The sequence below is a fragment of the Fusarium proliferatum genome (assembly GCF_900067095.1).
Source record: "Fusarium proliferatum ET1 genome assembly, contig: FPRO_scaffold007, whole genome shotgun sequence".
Taxonomy (NCBI): Eukaryota; Fungi; Ascomycota; class Sordariomycetes; order Hypocreales; family Nectriaceae; genus Fusarium; species Fusarium proliferatum.
Genome location: NW_022194796.1, coordinates 1,691,822 through 1,718,712, shown reverse-complemented (window position 1 = coordinate 1,718,712; position 26,891 = coordinate 1,691,822). Strand labels below are relative to the sequence as shown.

The following is a 26,891-nucleotide window of genomic DNA, read 5'->3' as shown; positions in this document are numbered from 1 at the left end:
AACGTTCGGTCCGAGTTGACACGGAGTTTATGACATGACTTGATTAGTACCTTGATAGCAAGCCACGTGGTGATGAGCAGGAACAGCGAATCGGGAACTCAGTGTATTGTTCCTAGTGCAGCTCCCATCAGGTTGTTTGTAGGCTTGTCGTCATTGCTGAAGAGTGTGATACTATGTGAGCGAGGGTTACTTGTCTTGTTTATTGCCCGGCTCAAGATGGAACTTGAAATGGTCAAGGTCGATCTCGCCAAGGTTCTAGTCATGCTTGGCGGCCTAGGGCTGAACTGGGGGTTAGCTATCTAAGAGCAAGCGAGCCAGTGTGAGGAGGTGACCAGACAAGGTCATTGCATTCTGGTAAGTCCTATATGTACAGATACAAACTCTATGTCGGAGGGAACTTTAGCCATCACGTGGTTCTCATCCTGGAGTAATCCTTAGGATGACAAGGTCCTTCTCCGTCTATTATGCCAGTTTGATGCTGGCTATTATCCCACCTTGAAATTGTGCTAGATGGTACACATAGGCTTTACGTTATTTTGTTCTCTTGCCTTTATTGCGTCTCTCAAAAAGATGTTTCTGACCCGAATAATACGAATGTGCTGGACTAGCCTCTTCAAACTCAGCAATGCAACACAATAGCGAAGATCATGGGTAGCCAAGCATGAGTATATTAGCCTTTATAGGTAGCCACTTACTCAATTATTCCACTCACCGAGTGAATATCTCATTGATAGTTATGCGTCCTTTGTAAATTCGGAATTTAGTTACTAGGATTCTAGTCTGAAGTCCTCTTGCAGCACTGATGTTCTCAGATTCACATGCAGCAAAACACGTTTCAACATCTTCTTTTACAGTTCTCCCCAAGTTTTCCGTTCGAATAGCACTCTATTGCTTTAATAATTGGCGTTATGGTATGTTCTTAACACTCTCTATGATCTTTCTCAAGATGTTGTTGGAAGTCGTTGGAACCGCGGAGGTCCAAATTAACAACGCTCCGGAACAACTTTGCAGTATATCGAACGAAAATCTGGCGATTTGGCGGCGATTTGAGACAATCTTGTATTGATTCCGCTTCCCATAATAGACAGTTGGGGCCTTACGATAGATGTAAGGTACATGCTGGGACTTCGTGACTTCAATTGCCAACGTGATGGGTTCTTATTCACCCAAGGCACAACTCCGACAAACGCATTGCCCAATTTCTAGTTAATTGCTCTTCTTTTGTAGGCTCTAGTCTTATATGAACTAAATATCACAGAGTTGTTGTTAAGCTTCCGGTATCACATCAGGTTGTTGAGTTTTATATTACAGGGTTACTTGCAGAGTCTATCACAATCTAAAGAGGACAACCACAGCTATTTTTCCTTTGTTCAAACGGGGGCAGTGATAGCGGCGAATTGCCGGGCGACTCTCTGTTGGGATCTTGACTCGTGCCATGTGGGTGAGGTGATAGTCGAAGCTCATCAACGCTCCGTCCACACAGGCCATAGACAAGTAAAAGTTCGACAACCCATGATAACAGTCATGACCTTCTAGGGACTCGGAGCTTTTCAACACAGTTAATCACTTTCATTTGGCCATGTCTTCTTCAAGTGGCCTCGATAGCCTGTCGGCCTGCCACGAGAGCAGCCTCGGTAAGCCCAGTAGAAACTCATCTCATTCACATCTGAAGACATTCCCGAAGATCTGGTCTAAACTCTACCGAACTGCCGGTATCCGCTTCCTTTGATTGAAGTACCAGTCTACGAAAGTTTGACTAGGTATTGAGTGACAGCGTGTCCATCCGATCTATCGAGTGAGGCTCCGTGTCAATTTATACAGAGTTTACCAGGGACGTGGAACTTGCATGACTATGTCTGGCGCAGTTACGACATAAACTACTGCAAGTCGCTGGCGTACGAGCAATGCGAAGCAGCTAATGTCACAAAGTCGAAAGATTATTGCTAATTTGAACTCAAAAAGACTTTCAACAAAAGTTTGCCATCAAGTTGTGGCACATTTCAGACTCAGAGCGCTTGTGATGCAGGGTAGGTAGATTGACTTTGCGATGCCGCAACTGGCCTTGTAAGAGATCAGAGGAGACGATGAAGTAGTTTAACCATCTCAACGGCCAAAAGCATAATTTGCCCTTGTAATTAAATATGCTCCTCCAATTGTGAAAATAACTTTGTTGATTCAATAGCCTCAACGCTATCGATTCAACGACTCGGGCATAACCGCGAAGGCGGCTGCAGGGTCTCAGACTGGCAAATCACAACAAGCAAAAGCTCTAGACCTTCGGTTATACGCACTTGACGCTAAAATACTAAATACGGTATGTAGACAGTGCAGAAGCCCCTTTTGTAAGCGCCGTGAGCAATACATGATGGCTGCATATCTGCATGCGGTTGCACATTGTGATGTTGTGCGTCTTGCGTCTCTTGGTGCTGATTTATTGGTGCTGAGCAGTTGGCAAGCGCGTAAAGGGCGGTTGGGAGGTTATGATATTGGTTGTTAGACGCGATCTGCAAGAAATGCCGACTGTATACCTGATAAAGCTGTACTGTATGAAGAGGGAGGTCTGCACGTAAGCGCGAGGATGAGGGATGCATGTGCGGCAATAAATGAATGGTTCGTGATGTGGGCTGGGAGACGAAAACATTATAATTGAAGCCAGTGTTAGTTGCGCCCAGGCGCCAATATGCATACTAGATGCACAGTAAGAGCATGGTATTTGTCAAAAATATGCAGAGAACCAAGAGAGCCGACGGTGGCCTATAGCTCGAAGCTGCATGTTTAACCAACAGCTTACACGATTGAAACAGCACAGAACCAACACATTCCTATTCCGGCGCCAGTCAAGAATGACGGATGGGTTTCGGTATCTCCCCGCGTAGAGTAGAATAAGGGAGATCAAGACATGTCTACTCCGTATGCCTCTGGTAAACCCCAGCTAGGCTCAAGACATGGAGCGGGTAAATAACCTAGTTCACTTTTGGGTTATGCTATCTTGTTCGTGATCGCGTCTTGCAAGCTGTCTCCTATCATCAAAGCCCCTGCATAAGAATGAGACGAACACGACCACGTATGGCATTAGGGTTCAAGTTAGCCTACACTGACACAAACCCAAAAAGTTTCTTGGTGTGTGTTTGTGCGTGTCCGTACGGTTGCATGTACCTGCGTTTGGACAGGCTGCAGGCAGTATCCTCGCTTGTCCCATCGACTTATTTGGTGGCTACGGTGCCGTAGTGTTTCGTTTCTCAATGGCTCGAGACAAGGGTCCAGTCCGTGGTACATCAAAGTTCATTCCAAAACTTGCGCCATGTCTCTCAAGCTGCAGCTCGACCAGAATGAAGAAACAATGGAGAAAGCCACTGAGCTATTCATAACAACAACAACCACTTGCATCCATTAAAGATACAGATACTAATTTAGTATCAAATAAACAAAAAAATCCATCACCTCGGTTCGTCTGAGAAATAGGCAGCGCGTCATCTTTTCACGGCACGTGTCGCGTTGAGCCAGGGTCTTCTTAGTGCTGGGCCTAGCATCGAACTTAGCCCCCAAAGCGGACAGGGTAGGGTAGGGCAGGACGATGGAACGAAATGGGAAATGGACAAGGAGTTCTGCGGTGATGAAACATCTCGAGACGTGGGGAAAATACGAATCGAGTTGGACGCCGACAAGGGGCCTCGGGCGATGCTGACCACGATGGGCATGAACCTCCCGAACTGATAGCCCAAACAAGGAGAACGGATGTGCTACAACACTGATACTCATGTTTATGCTTTTTCAAGCAACACGGGATGGTCCGTTCCCCAAGATTCAGGTATAGGTGGCCATAGGCCCTGTGCTGTGCTGTTGGGTCGTGTGGATGAATTGAGCAGCAGCTGTCGGTGCTAAGGCAGAGCTAACGGTCACTCCGGTAGAACGACTGCCTGCCAAATACAGACTCTGGGCAAGCTGAGGCAGGCCAGGCGTCAAAGAATAACAAGACCCTGCTATAAGCAAAGCGACGATAATAAACAACAGCCGCCCTGTTGGATGAGTCCAGCCATGACGACAAAAGCAAGTAGACATGCTTTGCATGGACGAAGCCCACTGCGGGCGATCCGTAGCAGGGTTTCAATTTGACATTGATGTTGACACTCACATTGACAGCGAAGAAATTTCTAACGCGCCAGATATTTCCCTGTCGCTCACCGGGATTCTTAATTGCGACTGGCAATCAGTCTGGCGCTCGCTCTTGGCTTCTTGACGACTGTGTTCATCGGGACTCTGTTCATTCCTCAAGGCGCTGAATATTAACCTGTGGCTGCTGTCATCTCCGATGTCTCGCTTCCCATAATGTTTCGTTTATGGAGTAACAGAAGCGACACTCGGACCTTTTTGCGTGCATGCGTGTCGGTATGCTACCATGACAATTCACGAATCCTTCATCAACGTGTCGTGATCTCTTTGATCTTGCCAGCCAGATATAGCAACAATCAAACCAACAAAGAGGCACAGCTTCAAAGAGACTGGCCCTCGAAAAAGAATGAATGGATGCCGATCAGGCCGTTACAAAAAGCGGCAAGGATCCATTCTCCCATCACATCCGATGCTTCGATCCCCTGAAAGGCCTCGTATGATTGGCGGCATCAGACGCCAAAACGCCGCCTTGAGACTGTGCACCCTGTCGTCTACCCCTTGGAGGCTGCCTCATGTCGGTCGCGGCGCCCGCAGCCTCCTCTGATTGGAGATGATGAGCCTTCGAGGACCCCTTGTCACTTGCATGTAAGCTCCAGGGGGGCGTCCTTGTGGATGAGCTGTCCAGTCCATACCCACCAGAAGGAGGTCCTTCTAAGGTCCTTACTGGATTGTCACGCGCTATCTCGTCAGAGACTACTGCGCGACCAAGTTAGCATATTCAGGTGTTATTTCGAGCCACGATTGGCCACCACCGGAAGGTGGGAGGTTTTGCCTGCTGTGGAAGCTTTCCCTTTTGGCATTTCAAATGAGCTGCTCCGTTTAGCTATTCGTATCCTAATAAAAAATCTTGCTTTTGTGTGCATACGTACCCTAACTTCTTCCCTGGGCTGCGGTCAAGCGAATGTTTGATGGGGTCAACTTCGTCATCAATATATCTTTTTTGTGAGTCAGTGCCCGAAACCAAATACATACATGGATTAAACTCAGCCGAGTGCGCGAGCATCAGAAGAAATCCATGTCCCCCAGGCATAAATGAGGTGATCGATCTCGTACTGTGTTCAGGCACTGTCGATACAGGCCATGCCCCCCTTGCCTGGTTTGTTAGTGAGCAACTGGGCTCTCAGTAGCGCGTTGGCCGCTAGGTGAACGTGCCTTAGCCCTGTAGCTTTCATTCCATCCATCCAACACCTTTAGACTGCTGCCGGGCGTTTCTACCGTCGTGTCGACTCTGAAGATGGAGGGTTAGAAATGATGGAATAGGGAATATCCAAAATTGGCCCAAGGGGCTGGCACGTATTCTCACTGGCCAAGATGGCCTCTAGTCTGGGTGTGATGCACTGTATGCTTTCTGTCCATTCACAGTCTTCGAAACGAACATCACTCAAGGCGGTGGGAAGGTTCGGGGGAGTACAGTAGGCCCCTAAAGATCTACTGTATCGTGGCAGGCTTCATCGGGTCATCGCACAGTGAGCATACAGTATCGCCTCCGTTCCTTCCTTCCTCCCCAGCACGCCCAAGCACACCCGCCCGCCAAGCAAAGGGCTTCTGTGGTCTCCACACTTCCCACTCTTGCTCGTTCTCCATTTGGCACTCGCGCCTTCTCGTCTGCTCGCTCATCCTCTCCATCTCCACTCCTTCCTTCCTTCCTCTCCTCTAGTATCCGTATTAGACTTAAACTCCACCACTTACTTCCTTTTTTCCTCCTTCCTCTCCCCTTCGCCTACTATTTTGCGCCCTTCCTTCATTTCCATCTCTCTCCTCTTTCCCTCCTCCCTCTTTCCCGCGTCGCTTCGGCTGCATCGCAATTCCCCATAGCAAGCTTTACGCTTCCGCGTTTGCGAGACAAAGTCAACTCCATTCCCACTCAATTTGCCGCACGCATTCGCTCTCGCTCTCAGTCCGTCCGTTTGCCCGCTTTGCACATCACAAAGAGAAAAAAATAAAAACCACGACGACGAGACGGAACGGAACGGAAATTTGTAGGAACAAGACCAAACCCTGAGGCTCTGGAAGGCGCATCTATCTACTGGTGATTGATACCTGAAAACTCACATTTTAATCTCTGTATTATTCTTTCGTCGATTCTTTGCCTTATCGCCTATTCCGCCTTCGGTATTCGGATACATCGTCACCACCACAGCTTAATCTCGACACACCGTCATCGAAATCAGACTGCGAACAGAATTTCCACTCACAGAATAATCGAAAACATCAAAAAGTTTTTATCAAAATTCCACAAGAGGAGGTTTCGATAGAAGGTAATACCTGGACTATTCACATCTGGATAGGCATCGTTTGGAGGACGTTGTCTGCTGAAACTGTCTTGGAAAGACAACAACCAGCTGGTGCTCGCGTTTCAGGTCGTGTGTTAATCACCCGACTCGCCGCTTGAGCGTGAATACACTTCAAACCGACCACACTCCAGGCCCTTTTGTCACCTGATCACGATCACGGTCTGAGCAAGTACTCAACCTCGTTGAAGCCTGCTTCCCTCGATCCTTTTCAACGGCTCTTCGCTGAGGGATCTACTGCTCGACATTTCGATATCCTTTCATCGATCGCCTATTCGCATCGCCCTTTCATTCATCAATTTTTACTTGTTTACTCCATCGACTACTCTGGATTTAATCTTTGACTCTCTCTCAACTTTGTTCTGTTCGATCACCCGGCTTCTTGGATTTGCCTCTTTTGGCTTCTCGTGACGCTTCCTCGGCATACGTTCTGCATCGACAATTCATCGGAATCCAACATTGGTCGATTTTATCGATATACCCACATCGCTTAATTTGTTCGCCTTGATTTATACAAACGCTACTTTCTAATCCGACCGGCTACTTCCTTCAACGCAAGAACTAGTCGAATCACATTCTCTATCTATTTTTATTATCTCTCGAATCTTTAGATTTACGAATCCCGCTTTGAGCCAAGGACGCAGGCGGTCTCGCTCAAAATGTCTTCCAACGGTTTCGCTAACGGCCTCTCCATGCCCACTGGCGGCCTTGCTGCCCGTCGCGGTGGCCAAAACCCCAAGCCCCTCTCGGTTGATCTCATCAACCAGACAAAGGATCAGGACTCTGGTGCTCCCACCCCTCGCACCAGTCGTTCACACCTTCTTGCTGGCCTCAGAACGGCCCCCAAGTCCGCTACTGCTGCTTCCTTCGGCCCTCAATCTCCCACGACCGCCGGTCCTACGCAGCAGTATGCCCGGAACTCCATGGCTGGAAATGCCTATGGCATGGGCCAGGACAACGCCTACAACGCCCCCAAGACGGCCTATCCCCAATACGGTACTCAGAACAACTACAACTCAATGGTAGGCCAGCAGTACACTGTTGAACAGGTTCTGGCGCCCCCTGAGCTTGCTATGGATGAGCAGAACCATGACGATCCTGGCCTGTACGCCCAGCTTCTTGCTACCAACATGTACCTGGCTCAGCAGCAGCAGCGCCTTCAGCAGCAGCTTAGGAATGTCCAGGCAGCTGCTCAGCAATTTCAGCAGCTGAACCTAAACAACTCTCAGTTCACACAACAGCAAATTGCTCTATATGAGCAGCAGCAGCAGCTTCAGAACCTGCAACTTAACGTCCAGGCTGCTTTCAACCAACAGCAGCAAGCCCAGCAACAGGCTCAGCAGCAAATTCAACAGCAGCAGCAACAGCAAATTTACTACAACCCTATGACTGGTCAGTATTTTGTTGGAGATCCTCAGCCTTCTGTTCAGGTCACTTCGCCCTACAACGAGCAGCCCTCGACCCCCGGCTTTGGTGGCTTTCACCACCAACAGAACACACCCTCTGTTCAGGTTTCTCCTCCCGTTGAGTCTCAGCCTTTCTCGTTCCGCAGCAACTCGCCTCCCAAGCGCTACGAGTCCCCCACCGAGGTTGCCCCTCTTCCTCCACCTTCTGCTAATGCCTTCCGCCGTGGACACAAGAAGGCCTCATCTTTGGCTCCCGTCAACAGTGTTCTAGCTGCTTCTTTGTCTTCTGACGCTCCCAAGTCTGCTGGACCCAAGACTTCCACTTTCCCAATCACTCCCCTGACTGGTGGATACGGACCTGGTCAGGCCCGTGCTGGAGAGCATCCTATCCGTCAGCCCCGTGGACCTCCCTCCCTGGACGAGCTCAAGGCCAAGCCCACTGCTAAGCACGAGGGGAGCAAGAACTTCTCTGCTCGCACTCGTCGTTCCGCTGTGCACAATCTTGTCCGTGCCGGCCTTGAACGCCGCAAGGGAACCGGTAGTTCTTGTGGAAGCATGAGCCCCGTTTCCGAGACTGCCGAGGAGTCTTCGACACCAATCACCGATAATGAGTCCGATTCCGGCCGCAGTGGATCCGGCAGCCTAGCTGGTGATATGGAGTGCCCTAGCTCGCGCACTTCTGCTAGTGGTAGCTGGGGAGCTATTGGCTCTGATCGTCCCAGCTCGCGACAGAAGGCTCGCAAGAGTGTGGACAGTGTGGACAGTGTTGCCTCGAACACGGAGAGCGAGAACAGCTCTTTTGCTAATGTGTTCAAGAACGGCGCTCTGCGAGCCGCCAAGGCACAAGACTCGGCTGATAGCCAGCGTAAGGCACCTAGACTGGTGCTCACCAAGAGCACTCCCGCTGCTTAAAAGGTGACGCTTCGGCCGGAACCCTTAACACTGTCACGATTTACGCGCCCGGACTTTTCTTTCTGTTCACACGACTGCTTGGACTGGCGGACTGCATTTTGATGGCTGTCGTTTAGTCTTTTCTGATCACGCTGGGAGTCCTGTTACCATCTGCATGGGGTGGATGAAACACGTTTTCCTTATCTATTTCCGCGAATTTTACCATTACAGAAGTTTTATAATTCACTTCACAGTCTCTCCTTCAGACTTTTCTTCTTCTTCGTCACGACATTGGGGGGATCGCCCGGGGATAATCTTGTCTCAGCCTAGATGGACGAATGGGTTATTTGGGGTGGGTTTGATGAGGAATCTTTATACCAATGAGGATGAGAAACCATCACCGGGGAATAAAGTCTGGACTGGCGGCCTCTGTGAGGCATTCAGCCAGCCCCTGATGTGATTTACGGCCGGCGTTCCTACGGGGACAATGTTTCGGCAAATTTGATATTTGCTTTCTTGCATTCTTTAAGGTACCACGTATTGTCTTTCTCTGCTGGTCATGGACCAGGTCCCAGGAGACTTGGTTCTTTTCATGTCAAGGGGTACGTACATGCTATGCAGGCAGCCAGGAAACCTGGTATGCTATCATGGACCGATATGTGAACTGGCATGGGAAAGGCATATTCATAGATTAGTTTTACAATGGCACAATCACAATTTGAAAGCCACTTGATATTTGTTTGTTCATATAATGACGTGTCTTTGTGAGGATGAATTTGTCATGTAAAGGATATAAGAACCAACCATATGTCCCTCACACAAACAATTCATACAGAGATGCATATATGTTTGAGGAAGCCTAATCTAAACTCCTCACATTTAACCTAAACATTTATCAGACTTATCCTAAGCTTAGGAGACTCTTTATAAATTTAGGATGATATTATGATGAGTAGTCATGACTAATTCTCGTCTGCCTTCCGCTTATCGTCGACTAGCTCAAGTTACCCAATTCGACCTCAACCTTCAATAATCACATCTGGACGGCTTCCGTAGCTCAGTTGGTTAGAGCGTCGTACTAATACTTCAATCCGAGTGTTCGGTAATGCGAAGGTCTCAGGTTCAAGCCCTGGCGGGAGCAATCCCAAAGGCCTTCCAGATTAATCTTTTGCCGTTTCTGGCAATAGTGTGATGTCTTTTTGCGTTGTGGTGTTGAGGTTGCGTGGATGTTTTGGAAGCAGGAGCGGAGAGGAAGGGAACGGGAAGAACAAATGAAAAAGGTCGGCAAGAAGGCAATATTGATTGGCAAAATGAGTTGCTTTATCATTTTTTGTCTTGTCTTGTTTGTTCTTCATGCAATCGCAGTTTCGCTGCTTCTTTGCCCATACTCATGTCTATCATGTACAGCCCCTGAATTATCATATCGTGCTCTTCATATTATGCATTCCGCTCATCTCTCATCTTCGTCTTCATCCTTTCGTTTCCTTTCAATTCGTCATGTCCATTTGGGCTCTCCAGGCATTCGACTCCGTCTCTTACTTATGCCCACTCGTTCTGCTACCTCAGGCAACCCCGGAGATGCCATGCTGCCATCTCTACTGCCGAGCCCGTCTCTACTACTTAATCCATCTCTACTGCTCAACCCATCTCTGCTTCTGAGCCCATCGCGACTGCTCGGCGCGCGGCCCACATTCTCCTTATTGCTCAAGCTGCTGTCGCTTCGCGCGCTCATGGTAATATCGTTGCGGGAGCTTAGGGCTGGACTGTTGCCGTTGGCACTGATCCCAATAGCTGCCCTGGAGCTACCCGACGTAGCTAGCGAAGTGCGAGGGAGGCGACTCTTTGCGGATACAAATTCGCCGCTGACACGCCGGGGGATACCTGTTGGCCCATCCCTACTTCGGGGCCTGTATAGTGCTCCCTCTCGTTCTCGTTCGACAGCAGCTGTTCGCCGTGGGCTCGCTGCTACTTCGATATAAGTATTACTCGCTAGACTACCTCGGCTCCTATGCGTAGGTGTCTGCGGAACTGACGCTGACGAATGTAAGCCAGGGGGCGTGTAGCTTGCACCCCGTCGGGATCCTGGTCTTCTTGACGACGATGAGCTTGGTACAGCACTGGACACTCCCTCACCTGATCTTCCACTTGGCTCGATATTGGACCGCACCAACTCCGAAGCGAGGTTTCGTACGAGGACAGCCGAGTCCTTCTCTGATAGAGTTTGAATGGCAGCCATGAGAGATCGCACTTGGGAGCTGTTGAGGGATCTCGTTCCATCGCCACTGCCCAAGCCGGGCTCACAGGCATCCATGATAGTCCTCACCAGTCTCAGGAGGTTAAGTCGCACAACGGCCTTCTTGTGAGTCAAACGCTGCGCAATCCCCGCAAACATCTCGGGCTTCGCCAGCGAGGCCGCGACTGACGGGCTCAGGCGTAGCAGTTTGAGCAGTGGTTCCAGTAAGTTGGAATCAAAGGCGTTCACCCTGTTGGTGCTGAAGCAGCTAATAATCGCTCGTGTGAAATTACCATCAGCAAGGTGAGTCTCTACATTAGCTGTTTCCTCCTGTAGCCAGACCAAGATGGCATCGAGCGCAGTAACCTGCCAGTACTGGTCTGTGAGTAGTGATACGTAAAAGTTGAGACCTTTGTTCTGCCACAAGTATCTGCGGCCCTTGGACCCTGAGTGTGCCATGTCGCAGAGTATTGGTAGCGCAAATTCCTTCGGAGGCCGGTCGGTCTGCATGATTCGTAGGAGCAGAGGAATAATACCACCGACAGCAGCATCCTCCTGTCGTTCCTTGCTCAGGCGACAGAGGTTAAATAATGTGTTGAGAACCTGATTAGATATCTCGCGGAAATGTGTCTGGCCCTTCTTCATGCTGTAGCTCAGAAGATCAATCAAGAATTCTATAGCGTCGGCTGAGTGCAGCGACTCAATCGTTGTGGAAAGCATCGAGAGGTTCTTGATGAACTTGAGCATTGTGATCTGATGTATCGGCGTCATGCGCCGCAGATCCTTTAGTACGCTCTTCAGAACTTGCCGATCTGCTACGACCTCCTTGACGTAGTTCTCTGCTTGGCTGAAGAGATAGAAAATGTTGACGATTCGTCCTTCGACGAGTTCACCAAGCTCGTCCTCACCCTCTTCATCTAAGACTCGGTGCAACACAAGTGCCAGTGGATATAAAATTTTGCTTCGTGAGAAGATTCTGCAAAAGTCGTTCTTGGGGGTTGGCCCTTGAAGCTCAAATACGTTCCAGATACCGTTGACCCCAATAAGAACAAGGTCTCGAGTAACGTCGTAATCCTCATCAAGAAACTCGACCAGTACGTTCAGACCACCTGCGGATACAAACATCTGGAGGGTCAATGTCGACGTTTGATACATTTGACGGACAAAAGCAGCCGCCTCAAGACGAATCTCATCTGAATACTGGCGTGCAGCAAACTTGGTAATAATGGGAATGCCACCGACAAAACACAAGTTTTCTTGAATTTCCACGTCGTCCAGGATGATCTGAAGAGTTAGCAGGTCGCGAGTATACTACGGGCACTAAAACTTACTGCATTGACGACTTTGAGGAGCTGCAGGATCATGTACTGCCTGCTTTTGACTGTACAAGGCTCCAAAATTTCAAGAATCGGTAACAACCCGTGAGCGCTGATGATTAGATTCTTCACCTCGTTGTTCTCCCAGAGCAAGGCAAGCTGTGATACGTTAACAAATCGGTCCTGTGCGTGAAGGACAACAAGAACTTACCAAATCTTCCGAGAACTCAGCCAGGGCATCCTCACCCTCAGTCGTTTTGAGAGATCTTACCAAGTCCTCTACTCTCTCGGCTAACCTGGCATGTCGGTCTCTGGCAATGTTGGCCTCAAGATCCATCTCATCCCATCCTGGGTCCATCGATGCGAAGGGATCGTCTTCGTCTTCGTCGTCGCCTAACCAGGAATTGCTCGATACGCGAGACATGAGCATCAAACCGCCATCCTCGGACCCCTTTTCACTCTCCTCCTTCTCCGCTATCGATGATTCAGGTCCGAAAACGTCGCTAAAATCTTCGTCGTCATCTTCTGCGAACTTCTGGATTTCTATCGATGATCGTGTTCGTCGCATTGGTCTGTCAGGGAGAACTGATGGTCGAGACAAAGGCTTCTTCTTCATACTACCTGAGCTAGATTCCTGCATTGACCTTGGTAGTGATGTAAGATCAGATGGGTGAAAGAGTTGTGGTGCATCAGTCTGTCGTGAGTTCTGTAGGTATGTGAGCTTTGATCGCATGGGGTGCAAACACATGTAACTTACTCGTCTAACAGCTTGGTTCGCATTGTGGGTGAAGACATTATCGTTATCCACGAATAAATCTGAGAAGTCTTCCATACTTTGTTCCCGATAGATGATATCAGGCCTTGGAGGAAGCTCGAACTTCGTATTTAGATTTGATTTTGTCGGCGATCTGGTCCGGCCAGCGCCAGCGACCTTACTCGAGCTTGACTTATTTCGACTGTGCGTTTTCGCGGGCTCTGAAGATTTCGTGGGCTTCTTCGGCAACGGTCTGATAGTCTGCTCCTGTGGATCAATGTCTTGCCAGTGGCCCGGCCCCTTTATCGTCATTAACTCGCCCTCAAAGTCGTCATCGTACGAATTACTGTCATTTCTTCCGTCATTCACTGAGGCAAAGGCTTTGAGACGATCACTCGATAGCAGACCACCGAAGTTGTCTTGTGGCTTGAGATGAGGCAGTTGTAGTGCGCTTGGTGAAATAGCTGTCGCAAAATCATCGTCCCAGTTGTCATCATCTGTGATACGGTCAGGGTTAGGCAAAATACTCAGATACCGAGACTTTAACGCACCAGCTAGTTCAGGCTTACTGAAAGCTCCTGCGCCTGGACGTAGTTTTGTAAGTGATAGTCCTCCCTTGGCGGGAGTTCCACCAAGAAATCTTGACGAAGGCCCGGCATCAGAGCCAGTCGATTGTCGAAGCCTTGGTCCGGATGATTTTAGAGCTTTGTTCCATTGTTTCACTTCCTCCACGGCATCGCTGAAATTGGCTGGTGTTTTTGATACGGGTGCTTCAGTTCGGCGACAGCCTGTGATCCAGGCATGACGAAGTAGTTTTCGGGCAGTCACACGTAGATTGGGGTCTTTTTGGAAACATTGCATGAGAAAATCACGGGCGGCCTGCCAAGATCAGCAAAAATACCCCCAAATACAACTGGGGAGACTCACAGCAGAGATGCCTTCAGGCAGCGGGGGGTGATCGTCGTTGACAATTGCGAATAGAGCAGGCATAGCAGCCAAGTTGTGATATGGCGGCTTGCCTTGAAGAAGCTCAATAACCGTGCACCCAACACTCCAGATATCGGATGCGGAACTCGCTCCGGAAAGCTGAATGATCTCAGGGGCCATCCAATATGGTGTGCCGACAACCTGTGCCTCCTTATCCTGACCACCAGCGAGAGTGCTGGTTGAAACGCCGAAGTCTGCGAGTTTGACGGTGCCGTCCTTTGTGGTGAGAATGTTGGCGCCTTTGATATCTCTATGTATTACACCCTGGTCGTGCAGGTATTGTAGTCCCTGCAGGACTTGCGTCATGTAGACCCCAACCAGATTCTCGGGGAACTTGCCATAGGCCTTGCATATTGAGTGCAGAGAGCCATTCTCACAGTATCTGGGTTTGTTAGTTTTAGAGCTTCAAAAGTAGAATCGAATCACATACTCTAAGATAATGTTGAGGGCGTCAACGGACTTGACAAAGCCAATGTACTTGACAATGTTGTCATGCTACTTCTTATTAGTCTTCAGATATGATACCATCTCAGACCAGGATTCCTACATGAAGGTTCTTGAGCAGATCGATTTCACTCTAAACAGCACTCACTCATGTCAGTTCGCCTGAATCACAAACCATTGAGCTTTAGGGTAGAGCTCAGAAACAACCCACCTCGATCATGCGCAATTCGCTCTTGGGAAGATCTGCGAGCTTGATCTGCTTCACAGCAACTGCCTCGCCATTTCCCCAGTTGAAAGCCTTGTACACAGATCCGAAAGCGCCTTTCCCGAGGCATTCACCTAAACGCTAAAAGCAGAAAAGGTAAACGTTAGCGACAACTTTCTACTAAACCCTGCTACTACTCTCGCTTATCACGATATCCGACTTTCCAGGGATCGGGATCGAGCGCCGGTGATATCGGTAGTTGGATATACGCACGTAGTCCTTGAGCCCTGGATCTTGAAGGGCAGAGCTTTCTCGTATCTTGTCTTTTCGTGAGGGCGTTCCTGGTGTATAGGGTCGTTCGCGGGAGGCCACGGCAGCGCGGCCATTGGCGTGGTACTGCCGCTCGGGCATTATCTCTCAGGCGCTCTCTAACTCAGTAATGCTCTGGCTTGGCCGGGACAAGCTGGGTTATGCCTCCTCGGTGAAAGCAGAGGCAGTTTGGCGGAGGAAGGACAATGTTCAGGCCAAGACGGAGATATCATTCCCGGCGAATATCGAAGGAAGGGAGCGGAGCGGCGCAGTGTAATTCGTTTCTACATACGAGATCGGGTTCGGTATAGAGCTGTTGTCGTCGAGCCTGGTGAATGTAGTTGAGCTCGTTGAAAGCTTGGTTGACGTCGTCAGCGTGATCGAGGAGGGGAATGGGATGGACAGGGCCCGTTCGTTCGGTCGTTTCGTTTCGTGCGGTCGCTAACAGAACAGCCCAGGGTTAAAGGAGGGACAGGATGAATAACCCGGGAGGGCAAGGGATTGAATTGCGTGAGTTTGTTGTTAAGAGAGGGAGAGAGAGTGAGTGGAAGGGTCGTAGAAAAATAAAATGAAGTAAACTTGGAGAAAGACAGGGAAAAAAAAAAAAGCAAGGTAAGAAACTGGGTGGAAATTCGGAGCAGGACCAAAAAGCCACTGATCTCCAATCAATCATGCGCTGGACTGGACTCGACTGAAGGTGTTGTTTCTCGTCTCAGATTCACCTCCATCTCACTAGACTAACTCAACTCATCAGGCAGTGGAGGCTCGCAACCCAACCCGAATCGGCCCAGGGCCTGGGCCAGCCCCGTAAGGTGATGGGTGGTCGGTACATCCTCGTGGCCCTGGACTGCTCGTACTGTACCTTGAGCTGTGCTCGTTGCGTGACGGGGTGCCCGGGGGGCCCGTGCCGCCTGCAAGTCCAGCGCTCTTCAACGCCCAGCTTCAACTTGCAGGGCCATCCCCCACTAGCTCGCTCGCTATTCAATTCTCCACACTCGCTCGACACAAGCAAGCAAGCAATGCAAGCAACAACACGCCGACTTATAAAAACAATTCATTGTTAGTAGGACTCGATGATGATGTCAACATCGATTATCAGCACCAGTTTCAAGAGGCAAAGTTCTTGGTATGTTTTGGAATTCTTCACTTGCAAGGAACGCTCCACCTTTTGAAACAGTTCATGTTCATGCCATGCCATGCCATGCCATGTAAGCCAAGGCAGTGGATGCATTCAGACACAGACAGGCACACGCAACCCAATATTGGTCGGTATTCTAGTATTCTCTTCCAAGTCAACAACATATCTCATCTCCGCTTATCATTAAACAAAAGTACCGACTTCATAACTACGCCCTCTAAACTAATAAACTCCAACAACGGCCGAACATGCTTACCACACTTCAAAACAAGCCTCACCGTCAACGATCAACTTGGAAACTCATCCGTCACACAAACTCTATAGCCATCCGGGTTATTCTCTTTCAGCCAGCTCCTCCGACGCCTCAAATACCCATTAGTTAGTCAACTTATGTCTTTCCCTGTCAGCAACGACCAACAGCCCAATCGAAATACCTTGCTCTCGAGGACCGCACCGATCCAACCCTCGAAGCCACTAGTCAATGCGTCTCATATCATCCCAGCAGTCAAGTCAGCTCGACTTGACTTGCTTGATAGAGTTAAGTTACAAGGCGTCAATGCCAAGCTGGGAAAGATATCGTATCTCACCGTCGATCGATATCGTGCACGGAGACTCTCTTTTCTTGTTTCCCTTGTATGTAAGCTGAACCGTAAACTAAACTGAGATCGCAATCTCATTTCTTGTTCAAAGCGCCTCCGCTTGGCTCGGCATTACGTGGCACTGCCATGACGATACTTCACGCCCTCTACAGACACTGAAGCTGAGACATTCACCAATACTACTATATATCGCAATTTATGAGTTATGGCATTCGATTTCTCCCTTGATTAATAGTTCGGCCGCAGGGTCGTCCTTGAGTTTGATATATCATGTCGGCAGCCGTGCTCAACAATCCCTTACACTGCCTCAGGGGAGGCTTATGCCGGCAAATAGAGTGTGATTTCACTAACTGAGCAGCATGTATTGGACGACAAAAGAGCATCATATCAACTTGATACCTTATGTCCTCGTATTGCTTCACCGTAGCTGTACATATCGCAAGTTGGCAGCACGTAGCCGCCCCGAAGACAAGGTCCTTCAAGCCACATCAAGATAGATCGACCAGGATCTCACGATGATGTGCGTCTAATCGTGGCCGCTTTATGGACCAGCAATCCCGGCAGTTATCCATCATATCAGTATGTGGTAGCACAAGCAACGGTCCAGAAGTATGTGTTCATTCAACGTCAACTTTCATTAGATCTTCTCCATGCTCATTGTCGAGCCAAAATGTTAAAAACCGTACAATTATGATACAATCCATTGCTGACACTGCTCAGTTTTCCGTTTTAACGCCGTCTGACCAAATCTGTAGCAAGTAATCCCGGTATTTTATATCCCGCTTCAAATCGAATGCAAACTGGTACCGTGCGCCCTCTTTATTCTGTCCCGTCCCCTGGTAGGGTTCGACTGAGGCCAGCCTCAGCCCACCATTCATCGGGAATATCTTCACGTCGTGCTAGGCTACGCACGATGCGCTGCATTCCCATCCAGTCATCTTCAACGTTTGTGTTGCTGCCTGATGCTGTTGAACCCTCTCGGTTCTGTCTGTTTCGTTCCGGTCCTTGCTCATCGTCTGAATTGCCCACGGACAAGTGTCCCACCCAGGCGGAACGTGATCGGAGGGAGCGCTCTCGGCGGAAGGTCCTGAGCCTGTGGTGACGATCACTGGGCACTAGTCCATCCGGGGATCTTCGTTGTCTAGGATCAGAACCAACTGCTCCGTTATCCCGAATGGCGCCTCCATCAATTGGGGAGTCTTGGCCAGCTTCAGGAAGTCTTACGTGAACACGTCGCATCTCTGCCCGGCGTCTTCTAATTCGATCCAGGACGCTCAGAGTCTGGTCAACGTCTTCAGTTTCGGAGCCTTCGCAACCCGACTCACAGGCCTGGTCAGCCAGTGCGTCAGGGTCTTGATCGGGCGTGGTGAAAGAGGTGCCTGATGTAGCACCGGCGCTCTGAGATGCAACATTTGATGCAAAAGAGGAACCTGCGCTAGGTGGTTGAGGGTCAGGGGTAAGCGTGGATAGGAGAGTATCCCAGACCTCTGGACTGAGGCTCCTATCACGGTCGCCAAGTCCGTCGACACGCTGCATAGGTGCGAATCGCGTAATCCTGTTTGACGCACGGAGAGCTTCGCGCATTGCGGAGCGGTGAGCTCGGCGCTGGCTCATTTCTTCAGAGTCATCTGTGCGAATCACGGGATGCGTTACAGCAGAAGGAAGTCTCTGCGGTTGAGCTCCATTCTCTTCAGGAGCTCGTCCGGGAAGCGCAGACACCGGTACAATCTGAGTTAGTTGTTAGTAAGATCATATAACTTGCACAACTGGGACAAAACATCATCGATGATAGAACTTACCACTGCAGGACGAGGTCGAGGGCCCTCGTGCCAACCCAGATCCCAATCATCGTATAACGGCTGTGAATTGGTGTTGTTTCGGTCTTGCGTGTTGCTGCCATCCCTAAATAGAGAGTTTATGCGCTCTTCAAGCATGTCCCTTCTGCGATCATCTGATCTAGCCATCTCTCTAAGAACATCGCGAAACGGTCTCGCTCGGCGCAGCCCATCAGGACCTCTCGTAGTCTCTAGATCAGGTGGGAATCCAGCTTCAGCCCATGGTACAGAGCGGCCGTCTCGGCCGGTCAGAGTACCGGACTGTTGTAGCGAACCATCATTTAAGCGGTCGCGAATTGAGAAAATACGGCGATGCGCGGCGCGGCGTTCAATTCGTTCTGTGCGTATAGTGCGACGAATCGCCGAGCGGGGTGGCGACGTCGCACTGCTCTTCTCTGCAGCTTTGGAAGGGAGATCTGACTCAACGGGGGCAACAAACAATCTGCAAGGCAAGGTTAACAAGTGCACGATGTTGAGAGAACGAGGTCGTCACTACTGCGACGAATATGCAAAGCACGAAGCGCGCAATCAAGCAACGGATGTGCGCATTCGCGACATTTGCAGCATGCCTTTGCATTGATAGTGAAGCGATGGCGACAACAACAAGATCGATCGACCGGGGCATCACTACGTTGGCGCGATGGCAACGAAGGTAACGGACGGGTAGGTAGGGAAAAAAACAAGGATGCGCTTACGGGAGGCCCATGGCTGCTTTAGTGGAAAGTGAATGACGAAAACGAGCGAAAACAGTGAATCAAGGAATCAAAGAATTAAGTCGAGATGATTGCAAAGACCAGAAATTGTTATCATTGATGAAAAGTCGATAGAACAGTGATGACGATGCTGCCTAGAGTAGCAAGGTTGATAAAAGCCAGCGACAAATGCGTGAAGCGTGAAGCGGGTAATTAACCAGTGGAGAGGATGAAAGAACGGAGTGGGCAACAGGCAAAGGGGGTGCGGGGGGTTCAAGATGCAGCTCCAGGGCAGGGAGACTGCGATGAAATTATTTGACCAATCAGAGGATCTAGAGCTCTTGAGGCTTAGAGCCCAGGGCGTTCAGTTCGCGTGCGCGTTTGATAGTGCTTTCTAACGTGTCGCGATAAGGACTGTTAGTGGACGAATAGCTTCAGCCAATCAACACTAACATACCACATCTAACCATCCGCTGAACAGATTAAAGATTGCACAGCCACAGAGCCACATCATGCCACTTTCATAGGCGTTCGGAGAGCGGGTGAATGTGGCTTTCAACACCCCACCCCATGTCGACATGAATTGCCCCAAAGTGAAAAATAATGAACATGGTAGTCTCACTCACGTCGTGACGTCTATAACGAAACTCAACTCAACTCATAATCATCACCAAATACGCCAATTCGCCCTGGGTCTGACTCTATCAGCATCTCAGGAGCCTCATACGGCACTTCTCCTCCCCAGCGCCGGGCTCCGATGAGATGCCGTCTCACCTAAATCTTCATCATGTCTTCCATTCAGGAAATCCAGTTCGCCATTAGCCGTATTAATCGGGTCTTGGCCAGCAAGAGGACACCAGGTTACAGAGATATTCGACTAGGCCTGGATCGTATCAACCGTGCCATACCAGACAAGCAAGAGTGGAAGGGTATTCACGTTGCTGGCACCAATGGTAAAGGCTCAATATGCACCTTTCTTGCTGGTATGTTCAAGCTTGCTGGTCTCGGTTATGGAAGCTTCACATCCCCCGCCTTTCCAGAGAGGCACAATGGTGTCACAATAAATGGTCTTTATGTGAATCCGCGAATGTACGAGATGGAAATGAAGCATGTTGAGGAAAAGTACAACCGTATTGCTGCTGGTTGGAGATACAAGCACGGAGAGGAGCCTCCGAATCTGACACCATTCGAGTTCGAAACAGCAACAGCATTCCGAGTATTCAACAAAATGCATGTTCCCTATGGTATCGTCGAAGTTGGCATGGGTGGTGCCACAGATGCAACCAATGCCATGAAGCAAAAGTCTGTCACAATCATCTCCAAGATCGGCCTCGACCACCAAGAGTACCTCGGAAATTCCATCGAACACATTGCCAAGGTCAAAGCTGGCATTATGCAAAGGAACGTTCCTTGTATTGTTGACCACACTAACAAGCCTTCTGTCATCCATGTACTACGAAAACATGCTCGAGAAATTGGAACAGACATCATCCTTACATGGAAGGGCGAACCATTACTGTTAACTCTCGACAACTCAAAATGGATGCTTGAGAGTTACCAGGTTCAGAATCTGTTGTGTGCAGCCATGGCATTCCGTCATCTCTTCCCGTTGCAGGAGATCAACTTGGACAAGCTCATGGAAACCGATCCTTTCTTACCAGGCCGATTGGAAACAGTTCAAGTCAACGCGCCACTTTCTGGTATTCAGCCGCGGGAAATCCTGGTCGACGGTGCTCACAACATGTTGGGAATCACAGAATTGCGCAACCATGTCAACAAACGACTACGAAAAGGTGACCAACCAGTGACCTGGGTTATGGGTATGTCCCAAAGCAAGCACAAGCCTTTCTTCAAGATGATGGAAAGGCTTGTCGAGCCCCAGGACAACTTTGCTATGGTTGAATTCACTCAAGGTCCCAATGATCCTCAGCCTTTGCCCGCCTCATTCGGTACCGAATACGCCCAGATGAAACAAATCGCTCCTGGCAATGTATACTCTGGAACGCCTGACATCGCGAGTGCTCTGCCATGGGCTTGCAAGAAGAGTGGTGGAGGTCCTTTAGTGGTCACGGGGAGTCTTTACCTGATTCGACAATTATTGGGTCTCAAAGGTATTCGTCGAAGAAGAGAACTAGGTACGAGGAGACCTGGCAGAGCTCAGCTCTACCGATATTCCAAGATTGCTCGGGAGAGAAATCTGACAGACGAGGAGGCACGGGAGTTCAAACAGGCGAGACGACACCACTTCCTATCACCGAAACGAAGTAAGGTCTTTGCCCAAGTACACGACGGCGGCCCTATCCAACCACTAAAAGTACCCGTCAAGACAAGAGAGCTGCAAAGGATGGCTGCATTTCATAATAAACAGGCAGAGGGATATCGGAAGTCTATCGCCGCCATTAAGAGGGATATGGAAAGCCCAAAGAAGAAAACAGATAAGCCTGAAATGGCCGTGGAAAACGTTGCCTCCCGTCTAGCAGACTTGGAGGCACAGGCTGCGAAGCACAAGGCAGAATATGAAGATGCCATGTTCAAAATTAGGGGATATCGTGCACTACCGCACATGAAGTACAAGAGTCATCGACAAGTGTTTGGGTATCCAGCGACCCCCAAGCCCCCAACCAAGTCCCCTTTCCAACCGGCAGGGTCAAAGAAGAAGCGCAAAGGCAAATCTAAACACTCGTCGAAGGACAACAAGGAAAGCTTTAAAGACCAACTCGCTGCGGCTGAGAAGCAAAGAGCACTGGAGATAAAACAGGCCAAGGCGAGGGATAGCAGCGATCCTTTTGAAGCACAGGTGGCTGCTAACAGGAAAACGGAGGGAAACTCATGATGACTTGGAATGTTTGAATATCTATAACGCAAATGTACTATCACAAAGCGATTTACCTATTGGCAGGGGAAACGGGATTGGGAGATTTGGTAGGATCTATATGTACAATACCAGGGTAGAGGGGTAAAGTCTATCTCAATCTATCATGAAGCACCAGTCCTCTAATGTGAACACCGTAAAACCCACTTCATATCTTCTTCATCACACTTTGACAATCTCAATTCGCTGTTTGCTTGATTTGCTTGCGAACTAGGTATCACATGATCAGACCCTCACTTTGCATCCAATCTTTCCAACTTCTGAATCCCCTCACCTTCCATCTCACCGCCATGCCACCGTCACATCTTATCATCGTCTGCTGCCACGGAGTTTGGCTCGGTGGCCCAACCCTCGGCCAAGATGAAGGCGAATGGCTAATCGCAGACTTTCAGCGTGGCGAAACCCCGACTTTTGTTCAGCATATTAAAGCTGGCGTAGATGCCCTCGCTCAGAATTGTGGTGGTTCTGTTTTGGTGTTTTCTGGGTATGTAACCCGGCTATCATTTCGCGCATTTTTCTAACCATGATAGAGGACCGACGCGCAAAGAGTCGAGAATTTCCGAGGCATGTGGCTACAAAAATATCGCAGCCAAGAACAACTACTGGGGACTGCTACAGGATGAAGATATCAACGATGCAGTGTTGTTAGAAGAGCGTGCGCTTGATTCGTACCACAACGTCCTCTTCTCCCTCACGCTCTTTTATTCCCACTACAAAAGATGGCCAGCTCACATGACTATTGTTAGTCATGGTTTTAAGAAAGAGAGACTTGTCGATGGGCACTGCGCAGCTATTGGCTTCCCTCTCGACCGAGTCACCTTCATTGGTATAGATCCGCCCGGTATGGCAGCGTCTTTGAAAGATCAAGACAAAGAAGAGGCGATGAAGGGCGCTGCTTTGGCGATGGGTGAGTGGAGGGATGATCCTCATGGACGAGGGGAGAGTCTTGCTGGGAAGAGAGCGAAGAGGAACCCTTGGGGTGTATGGCAGGGCGTGTTTCCAGGTGAAGATGGCGATCGTGGTGGTTTGGTCATCAAGATGGAGAACGGAAGCGAAGTTATGGACGAGGAAGTAGCACGGCCTTGGTGAACTCTATCACATCTATGTCTATGCCGCAAATCTACAGAACACTTTTCTCCCCCTCTCTGACATGTATCTTGCCTCTCGGTCCCCTTTCCACTGCATTAACCAAGAACTGCACAGCATCCTCCACCATCTTGGGACTGAACTTATGTCCAATACCCTCGTATACTCTATCATCCACCTCCAACCCACCATCGCGATACCAGCCCTTTTCACCCACAGCTTCCTTCAATAACGTCGAAAATTCTTTGGTATTGGCGTACGGAACCAACTCATCGTCACCGCCGGAGCAGAGAAGTAGCTTCTTGTCTTTGACGCGCTCATCCAGAATAGCCCTCAGGCGGCCCTGTTCGGCAGATGATAGTGAAGATGGGATGGGCGAATTACCGAAGCAAATAGCCTTAGGGTCGTGTCTGCTGCAGATTTCGATGAGATCTTTGGGGAAGTATTTACTTCCGATAAAATCAGGGCCGCAGTCGAGTTTCGATCCAGCAGCGCGACCAGACATGAGTCCTGTCTCGTCAGCTTACTTTTGTCGCACTTGGCCAGAATAACTCACCTGCGAAATCCGGACACCCGATAATCACCACAGCCGCATCAATTCTCTTCTCCCCAAAGAATGCCTGCCAGGCACCATGTCCACCCAGACTCCAGCCAAGGCACACATGTCCATCAATTTCAAGGCCAAGGTACCCCGAAACAAGGTCCATGAGACTACTCATATCTGATACGCCTCCCTTCACCATGGAAAACATGTCAAGCGCATGAGTCGGATTTCCCTTGCTCCAGGGATGGTTTGCTGATATGCTAACCCTTCTAGTTCCGTGGTTGGGCATATCAAATGCCAGGGCGATGAGACCGCGCTTGGAGTTGCTACCAGCTTGCGTGCCCCATGCTCCTATGGTACGTCTCGCAATATCATTCATGGTGTCTCGTGATCTGGTACGAGGGTGCAGAAGCCACAGGCACGAAACGGGGACATTGGGAGGAAGTTCATCAAGGCCATAGACATCGACACGCAAACCCGCCATATGAATGGTCTTGAGGGAAATTTCTGGGGCGGCCGGAAGGCCTTCGGTGACGTATTTGACAGACATGGCGAGATATTATGAGAAAAAAAACCTTCGTATGAGAAGAATGAGCAGAGATTGAAGTTGCTGTTTTGAAGTGATGTCCATGGATATTCATTATATCCGATCTTCCCCAGGATCGCCGGTGGGTCTAGGGTAGCGAGCCGGTGTCGGCCCCATGATTTCGGAGAAGCATCATATCATAGACAAGGATCAAAAGCACTAAGATGTAAATGGTTATTCGTATTCAGAATATATCTCATTGGTATTTTCCACTCCAAAAGGTACATTGTGCGGTTGTGGGAAGATTGTGCGTGGTAATCTTATAAAGACCTCTCTCAATTGACGTTGAAGTCAAACAATAATTCTTAGAAACCCTCGGCCCCAAAAAACCACAAACGCAAGACCTGGTTTAGGAATATTGTCGCAGGGACTATAAGATTGACAACATATATTTTACGTTAAAATGCTGCACCTCTCAAGGTTTCAAAGGAATTATTAATTCACGTCGTGCTGCTATTGCCTCACGCAAACTAACTTATATAAAAAAGGGGTTAAATGAAACCAACATCATCATCCATCGCCATGCTGCTGTAAAGCAGTAAACAAAGAAACAAAAACCTGCCAAGCCCTTCCTCAACGCCATGTCGGTATCGTGCCTGTCCCGTTGTCCACTGCCCTATCCCAGTCCAGCCCAGTCCAGTTCCTTATGCTGCCTGCGAAAAAAAATAATGTGTGCTGATTCGAAAAAAGAAATTCCATGTCGTCCAACTTCTAAGCCCGTTCTACGGCTCAGTACTCCCTGAGAAGTACATTGAACTCCTGCGTAATGGTCTGCCGAGCAGACATCTGTAGTTTTGTAACTCTGGAGCCCGTGACTTTTAATCAACCTTCCAGTGGTCATGCTCGTCAGAGCCCAGATAGAGCTCGACACCGTACAAAACCATTGTCAGGCCGATGTTGGCCCACTGCCAGTTACTGCCCTCAACATCACCACCTCGGAGAGTCCAGCCATCTGGACCGTCACTGGTGGAGAAATGCTGTAAGAGCAGACTGGTATAGACTGCTATTAAAATTGACGGCGAGAACCAGCTGAGGAATCCCAAGAATTTACTTGCAGTCTCAGAGTCCTCCCAATCTGGTTCTTGCATTATGGCTTGCGCACCCGACTCGCGGATTGAGGGGATGATACGTGTAGCGCAGTAGAATACCAAAGAGCGGTATGTTAGCGAAATGATGACCGATGGCGTGATAGTCTGGAAGGCGGCATATAGTAGCGCCAATGACGAGTGAACAGCGGATGGCAATGAGCCCAGCATGTGGAGGAAAGTCGAGTAAGATGCCATGATGACAGGCGGTAAAGGTGGAATATCAGACTCTGAGCCATCGTGATCTTGCGTATGATCTGCATTTTCTGATGGCAGATAATCGGTGAAGATCTGGTAGATGCAGAGCACAATATAGGCAAACAGAAGCGACGACTCAATAGGATTGCCGCGACCACTGCCGATGCCAAAAGCGCACAGGAACACGGCAGTTGTCATCGCGATGCCAATAAGGGTAGCATCAAGGTTGCCGATTTGAGGGAATTGTGCTACCCTCCAAAGGAAATATACGGCGCTAGCCATGATGGAGCTGGAGAGAACCAGAAGAACGATCTGCGCCAGGATTAGCAAGTGCCAGATTCGATGATTTGATATAAAACTTACCAACCAAGTATCGCTTCTTCCACGGTTGACAAGCCATCTTGTGAGCTGTCCCGCTGCCTGGATGACCAGCAAGGTACAGAAGCCCTCCAGAAGCTGGAACACGGGCCCCGAATACCGTAACAGGTTATCCCACCCACCCAGCGTGATCGTCTCAACCAAGCCGTCCTTGCCAAACATCCATTCCCTCCAGCTTGTGCTCTTGGAGTTGAACAGACCACCCACTGTTCGCTCCACCCAATTTGTGTTGTCGGCATCGACAGCGAACTGTCCCAGCGCCCAGATGAGGAGGGCGGGGATGATGATCCACTGCGACAATCGTAGAAATCCAGAAAGGAAATACCGCGAGCGTGACTTTTCTGGCGTCAAAAGCTCGAGGCTGGAATATGTAAAGTAGAAGAGGAACAGGGCTAGACTATAAGCCAGCCCACTATCGCGACCGCCGACATCGAAAGCGACGGGGATGGAGAGGACGATGCTGAGCAGAAAGATAGAGCTGAATAGCGCCCTGAATAACCACCACATCGGAGCGAAGAGATGGCAGGCGTAGGCCGCGCCGAGGGGAGGGTATCGAGGTCGTTGGTTGCGTTCAGCAGTTGGGCATCCAAGTGCGATAGGTCAGGCGATAGGGAAGAATATCGTGACAGCTAAGATGTCGCCCGGTGTGCGGAGTAGGGAGTTTCAAGGGGAGAATTCACCCATCGATAAGACTCGTTCGTCTCGATTTCGTCAAAGTGCGTGCAATATATCGAAGGTCGGTGACAAGCGGCAGAGCTCGAGCGGAACAAGATGAAGCAGTTTTGGGGTTGAAGAGTTCAAGATCAAGATAAAACGGTCAGTTCCCCAAAGATGGCGGTTGGTCGGTCTGAAATTCACGGCGGTAGGGTAAA

At 49.5% G+C, this 26,891-nt stretch overlaps 7 protein-coding genes and 1 non-coding gene across 8 annotated transcripts; 4 read left to right on the top strand and 4 right to left on the bottom strand.

The window, feature by feature from the left end:
- Window positions 1-7,120: 7,120 nt before the first annotated feature.
- FPRO_07618 (uncharacterized protein) lies at window positions 7,121-8,779 on the top strand (the record flags this gene model as incomplete). Its single annotated transcript, XM_031234306.1, has 1 exon — window positions 7,121-8,779. The coding sequence occupies one exon, from the start codon at window positions 7,121-7,123 to the stop codon at window positions 8,777-8,779; it is 1,659 nt and encodes a 552-aa protein (XP_031084056.1).
- A 1,025-nt stretch (window positions 8,780-9,804) lies between these two features.
- On the top strand, window positions 9,805-9,899 carry tRNA. Its single transcript has 2 exons — window positions 9,805-9,842; window positions 9,864-9,899. It is a non-coding gene; the product is annotated as a tRNA-Ile (tRNA).
- A 354-nt stretch (window positions 9,900-10,253) lies between these two features.
- On the bottom strand, window positions 10,254-15,108 carry FPRO_07619 (uncharacterized protein; the record flags this gene model as incomplete). The annotated part of the gene is made up of 10 exons (XM_031234304.1): window positions 10,254-12,275; window positions 12,323-12,466; window positions 12,519-13,013; window positions 13,065-13,558; window positions 13,613-13,940; window positions 13,989-14,430; window positions 14,479-14,543; window positions 14,596-14,625; window positions 14,704-14,838; window positions 14,971-15,108. 10 exons carry the CDS (start codon window positions 15,106-15,108, stop codon window positions 10,254-10,256), a joined length of 4,293 nt encoding a protein of 1,430 aa, XP_031084055.1.
- Window positions 15,109-17,562: 2,454 nt separating this feature from the next.
- FPRO_07620 (uncharacterized protein) lies at window positions 17,563-19,284 on the bottom strand (the record flags this gene model as incomplete). The annotated part of the gene is made up of 3 exons (XM_031234303.1): window positions 17,563-18,471; window positions 18,543-19,020; window positions 19,274-19,284. 3 exons carry the CDS (start codon window positions 19,282-19,284, stop codon window positions 17,563-17,565), a joined length of 1,398 nt encoding a protein of 465 aa, XP_031084054.1.
- A 773-nt stretch (window positions 19,285-20,057) lies between these two features.
- Window positions 20,058-22,103, top strand: FPRO_07621 (uncharacterized protein; the record flags this gene model as incomplete). Its single annotated transcript, XM_031234302.1, has 1 exon — window positions 20,058-22,103. The coding sequence occupies one exon, from the start codon at window positions 20,058-20,060 to the stop codon at window positions 22,101-22,103; it is 2,046 nt and encodes a 681-aa protein (XP_031084053.1).
- Window positions 22,104-22,432: 329 nt separating this feature from the next.
- FPRO_07622 (uncharacterized protein) lies at window positions 22,433-23,231 on the top strand (the record flags this gene model as incomplete). The annotated part of the gene is made up of 2 exons (XM_031234301.1): window positions 22,433-22,626; window positions 22,673-23,231. The coding sequence occupies 2 exons, from the start codon at window positions 22,433-22,435 to the stop codon at window positions 23,229-23,231; spliced, it is 753 nt and encodes a 250-aa protein (XP_031084052.1).
- Window positions 23,232-23,262: 31 nt separating this feature from the next.
- FPRO_07623 (uncharacterized protein) lies at window positions 23,263-24,322 on the bottom strand (the record flags this gene model as incomplete). Its single annotated transcript, XM_031234300.1, has 2 exons — window positions 23,263-23,738; window positions 23,785-24,322. 2 exons carry the CDS (start codon window positions 24,320-24,322, stop codon window positions 23,263-23,265), a joined length of 1,014 nt encoding a protein of 337 aa, XP_031084051.1.
- Window positions 24,323-25,176: 854 nt separating this feature from the next.
- Window positions 25,177-26,526, bottom strand: FPRO_07624 (uncharacterized protein; the record flags this gene model as incomplete). Its single annotated transcript, XM_031234299.1, has 2 exons — window positions 25,177-25,953; window positions 26,005-26,526. The coding sequence occupies 2 exons, from the start codon at window positions 26,524-26,526 to the stop codon at window positions 25,177-25,179; spliced, it is 1,299 nt and encodes a 432-aa protein (XP_031084050.1).
- Between the last annotated feature and the right edge of the window lie 365 nt (window positions 26,527-26,891).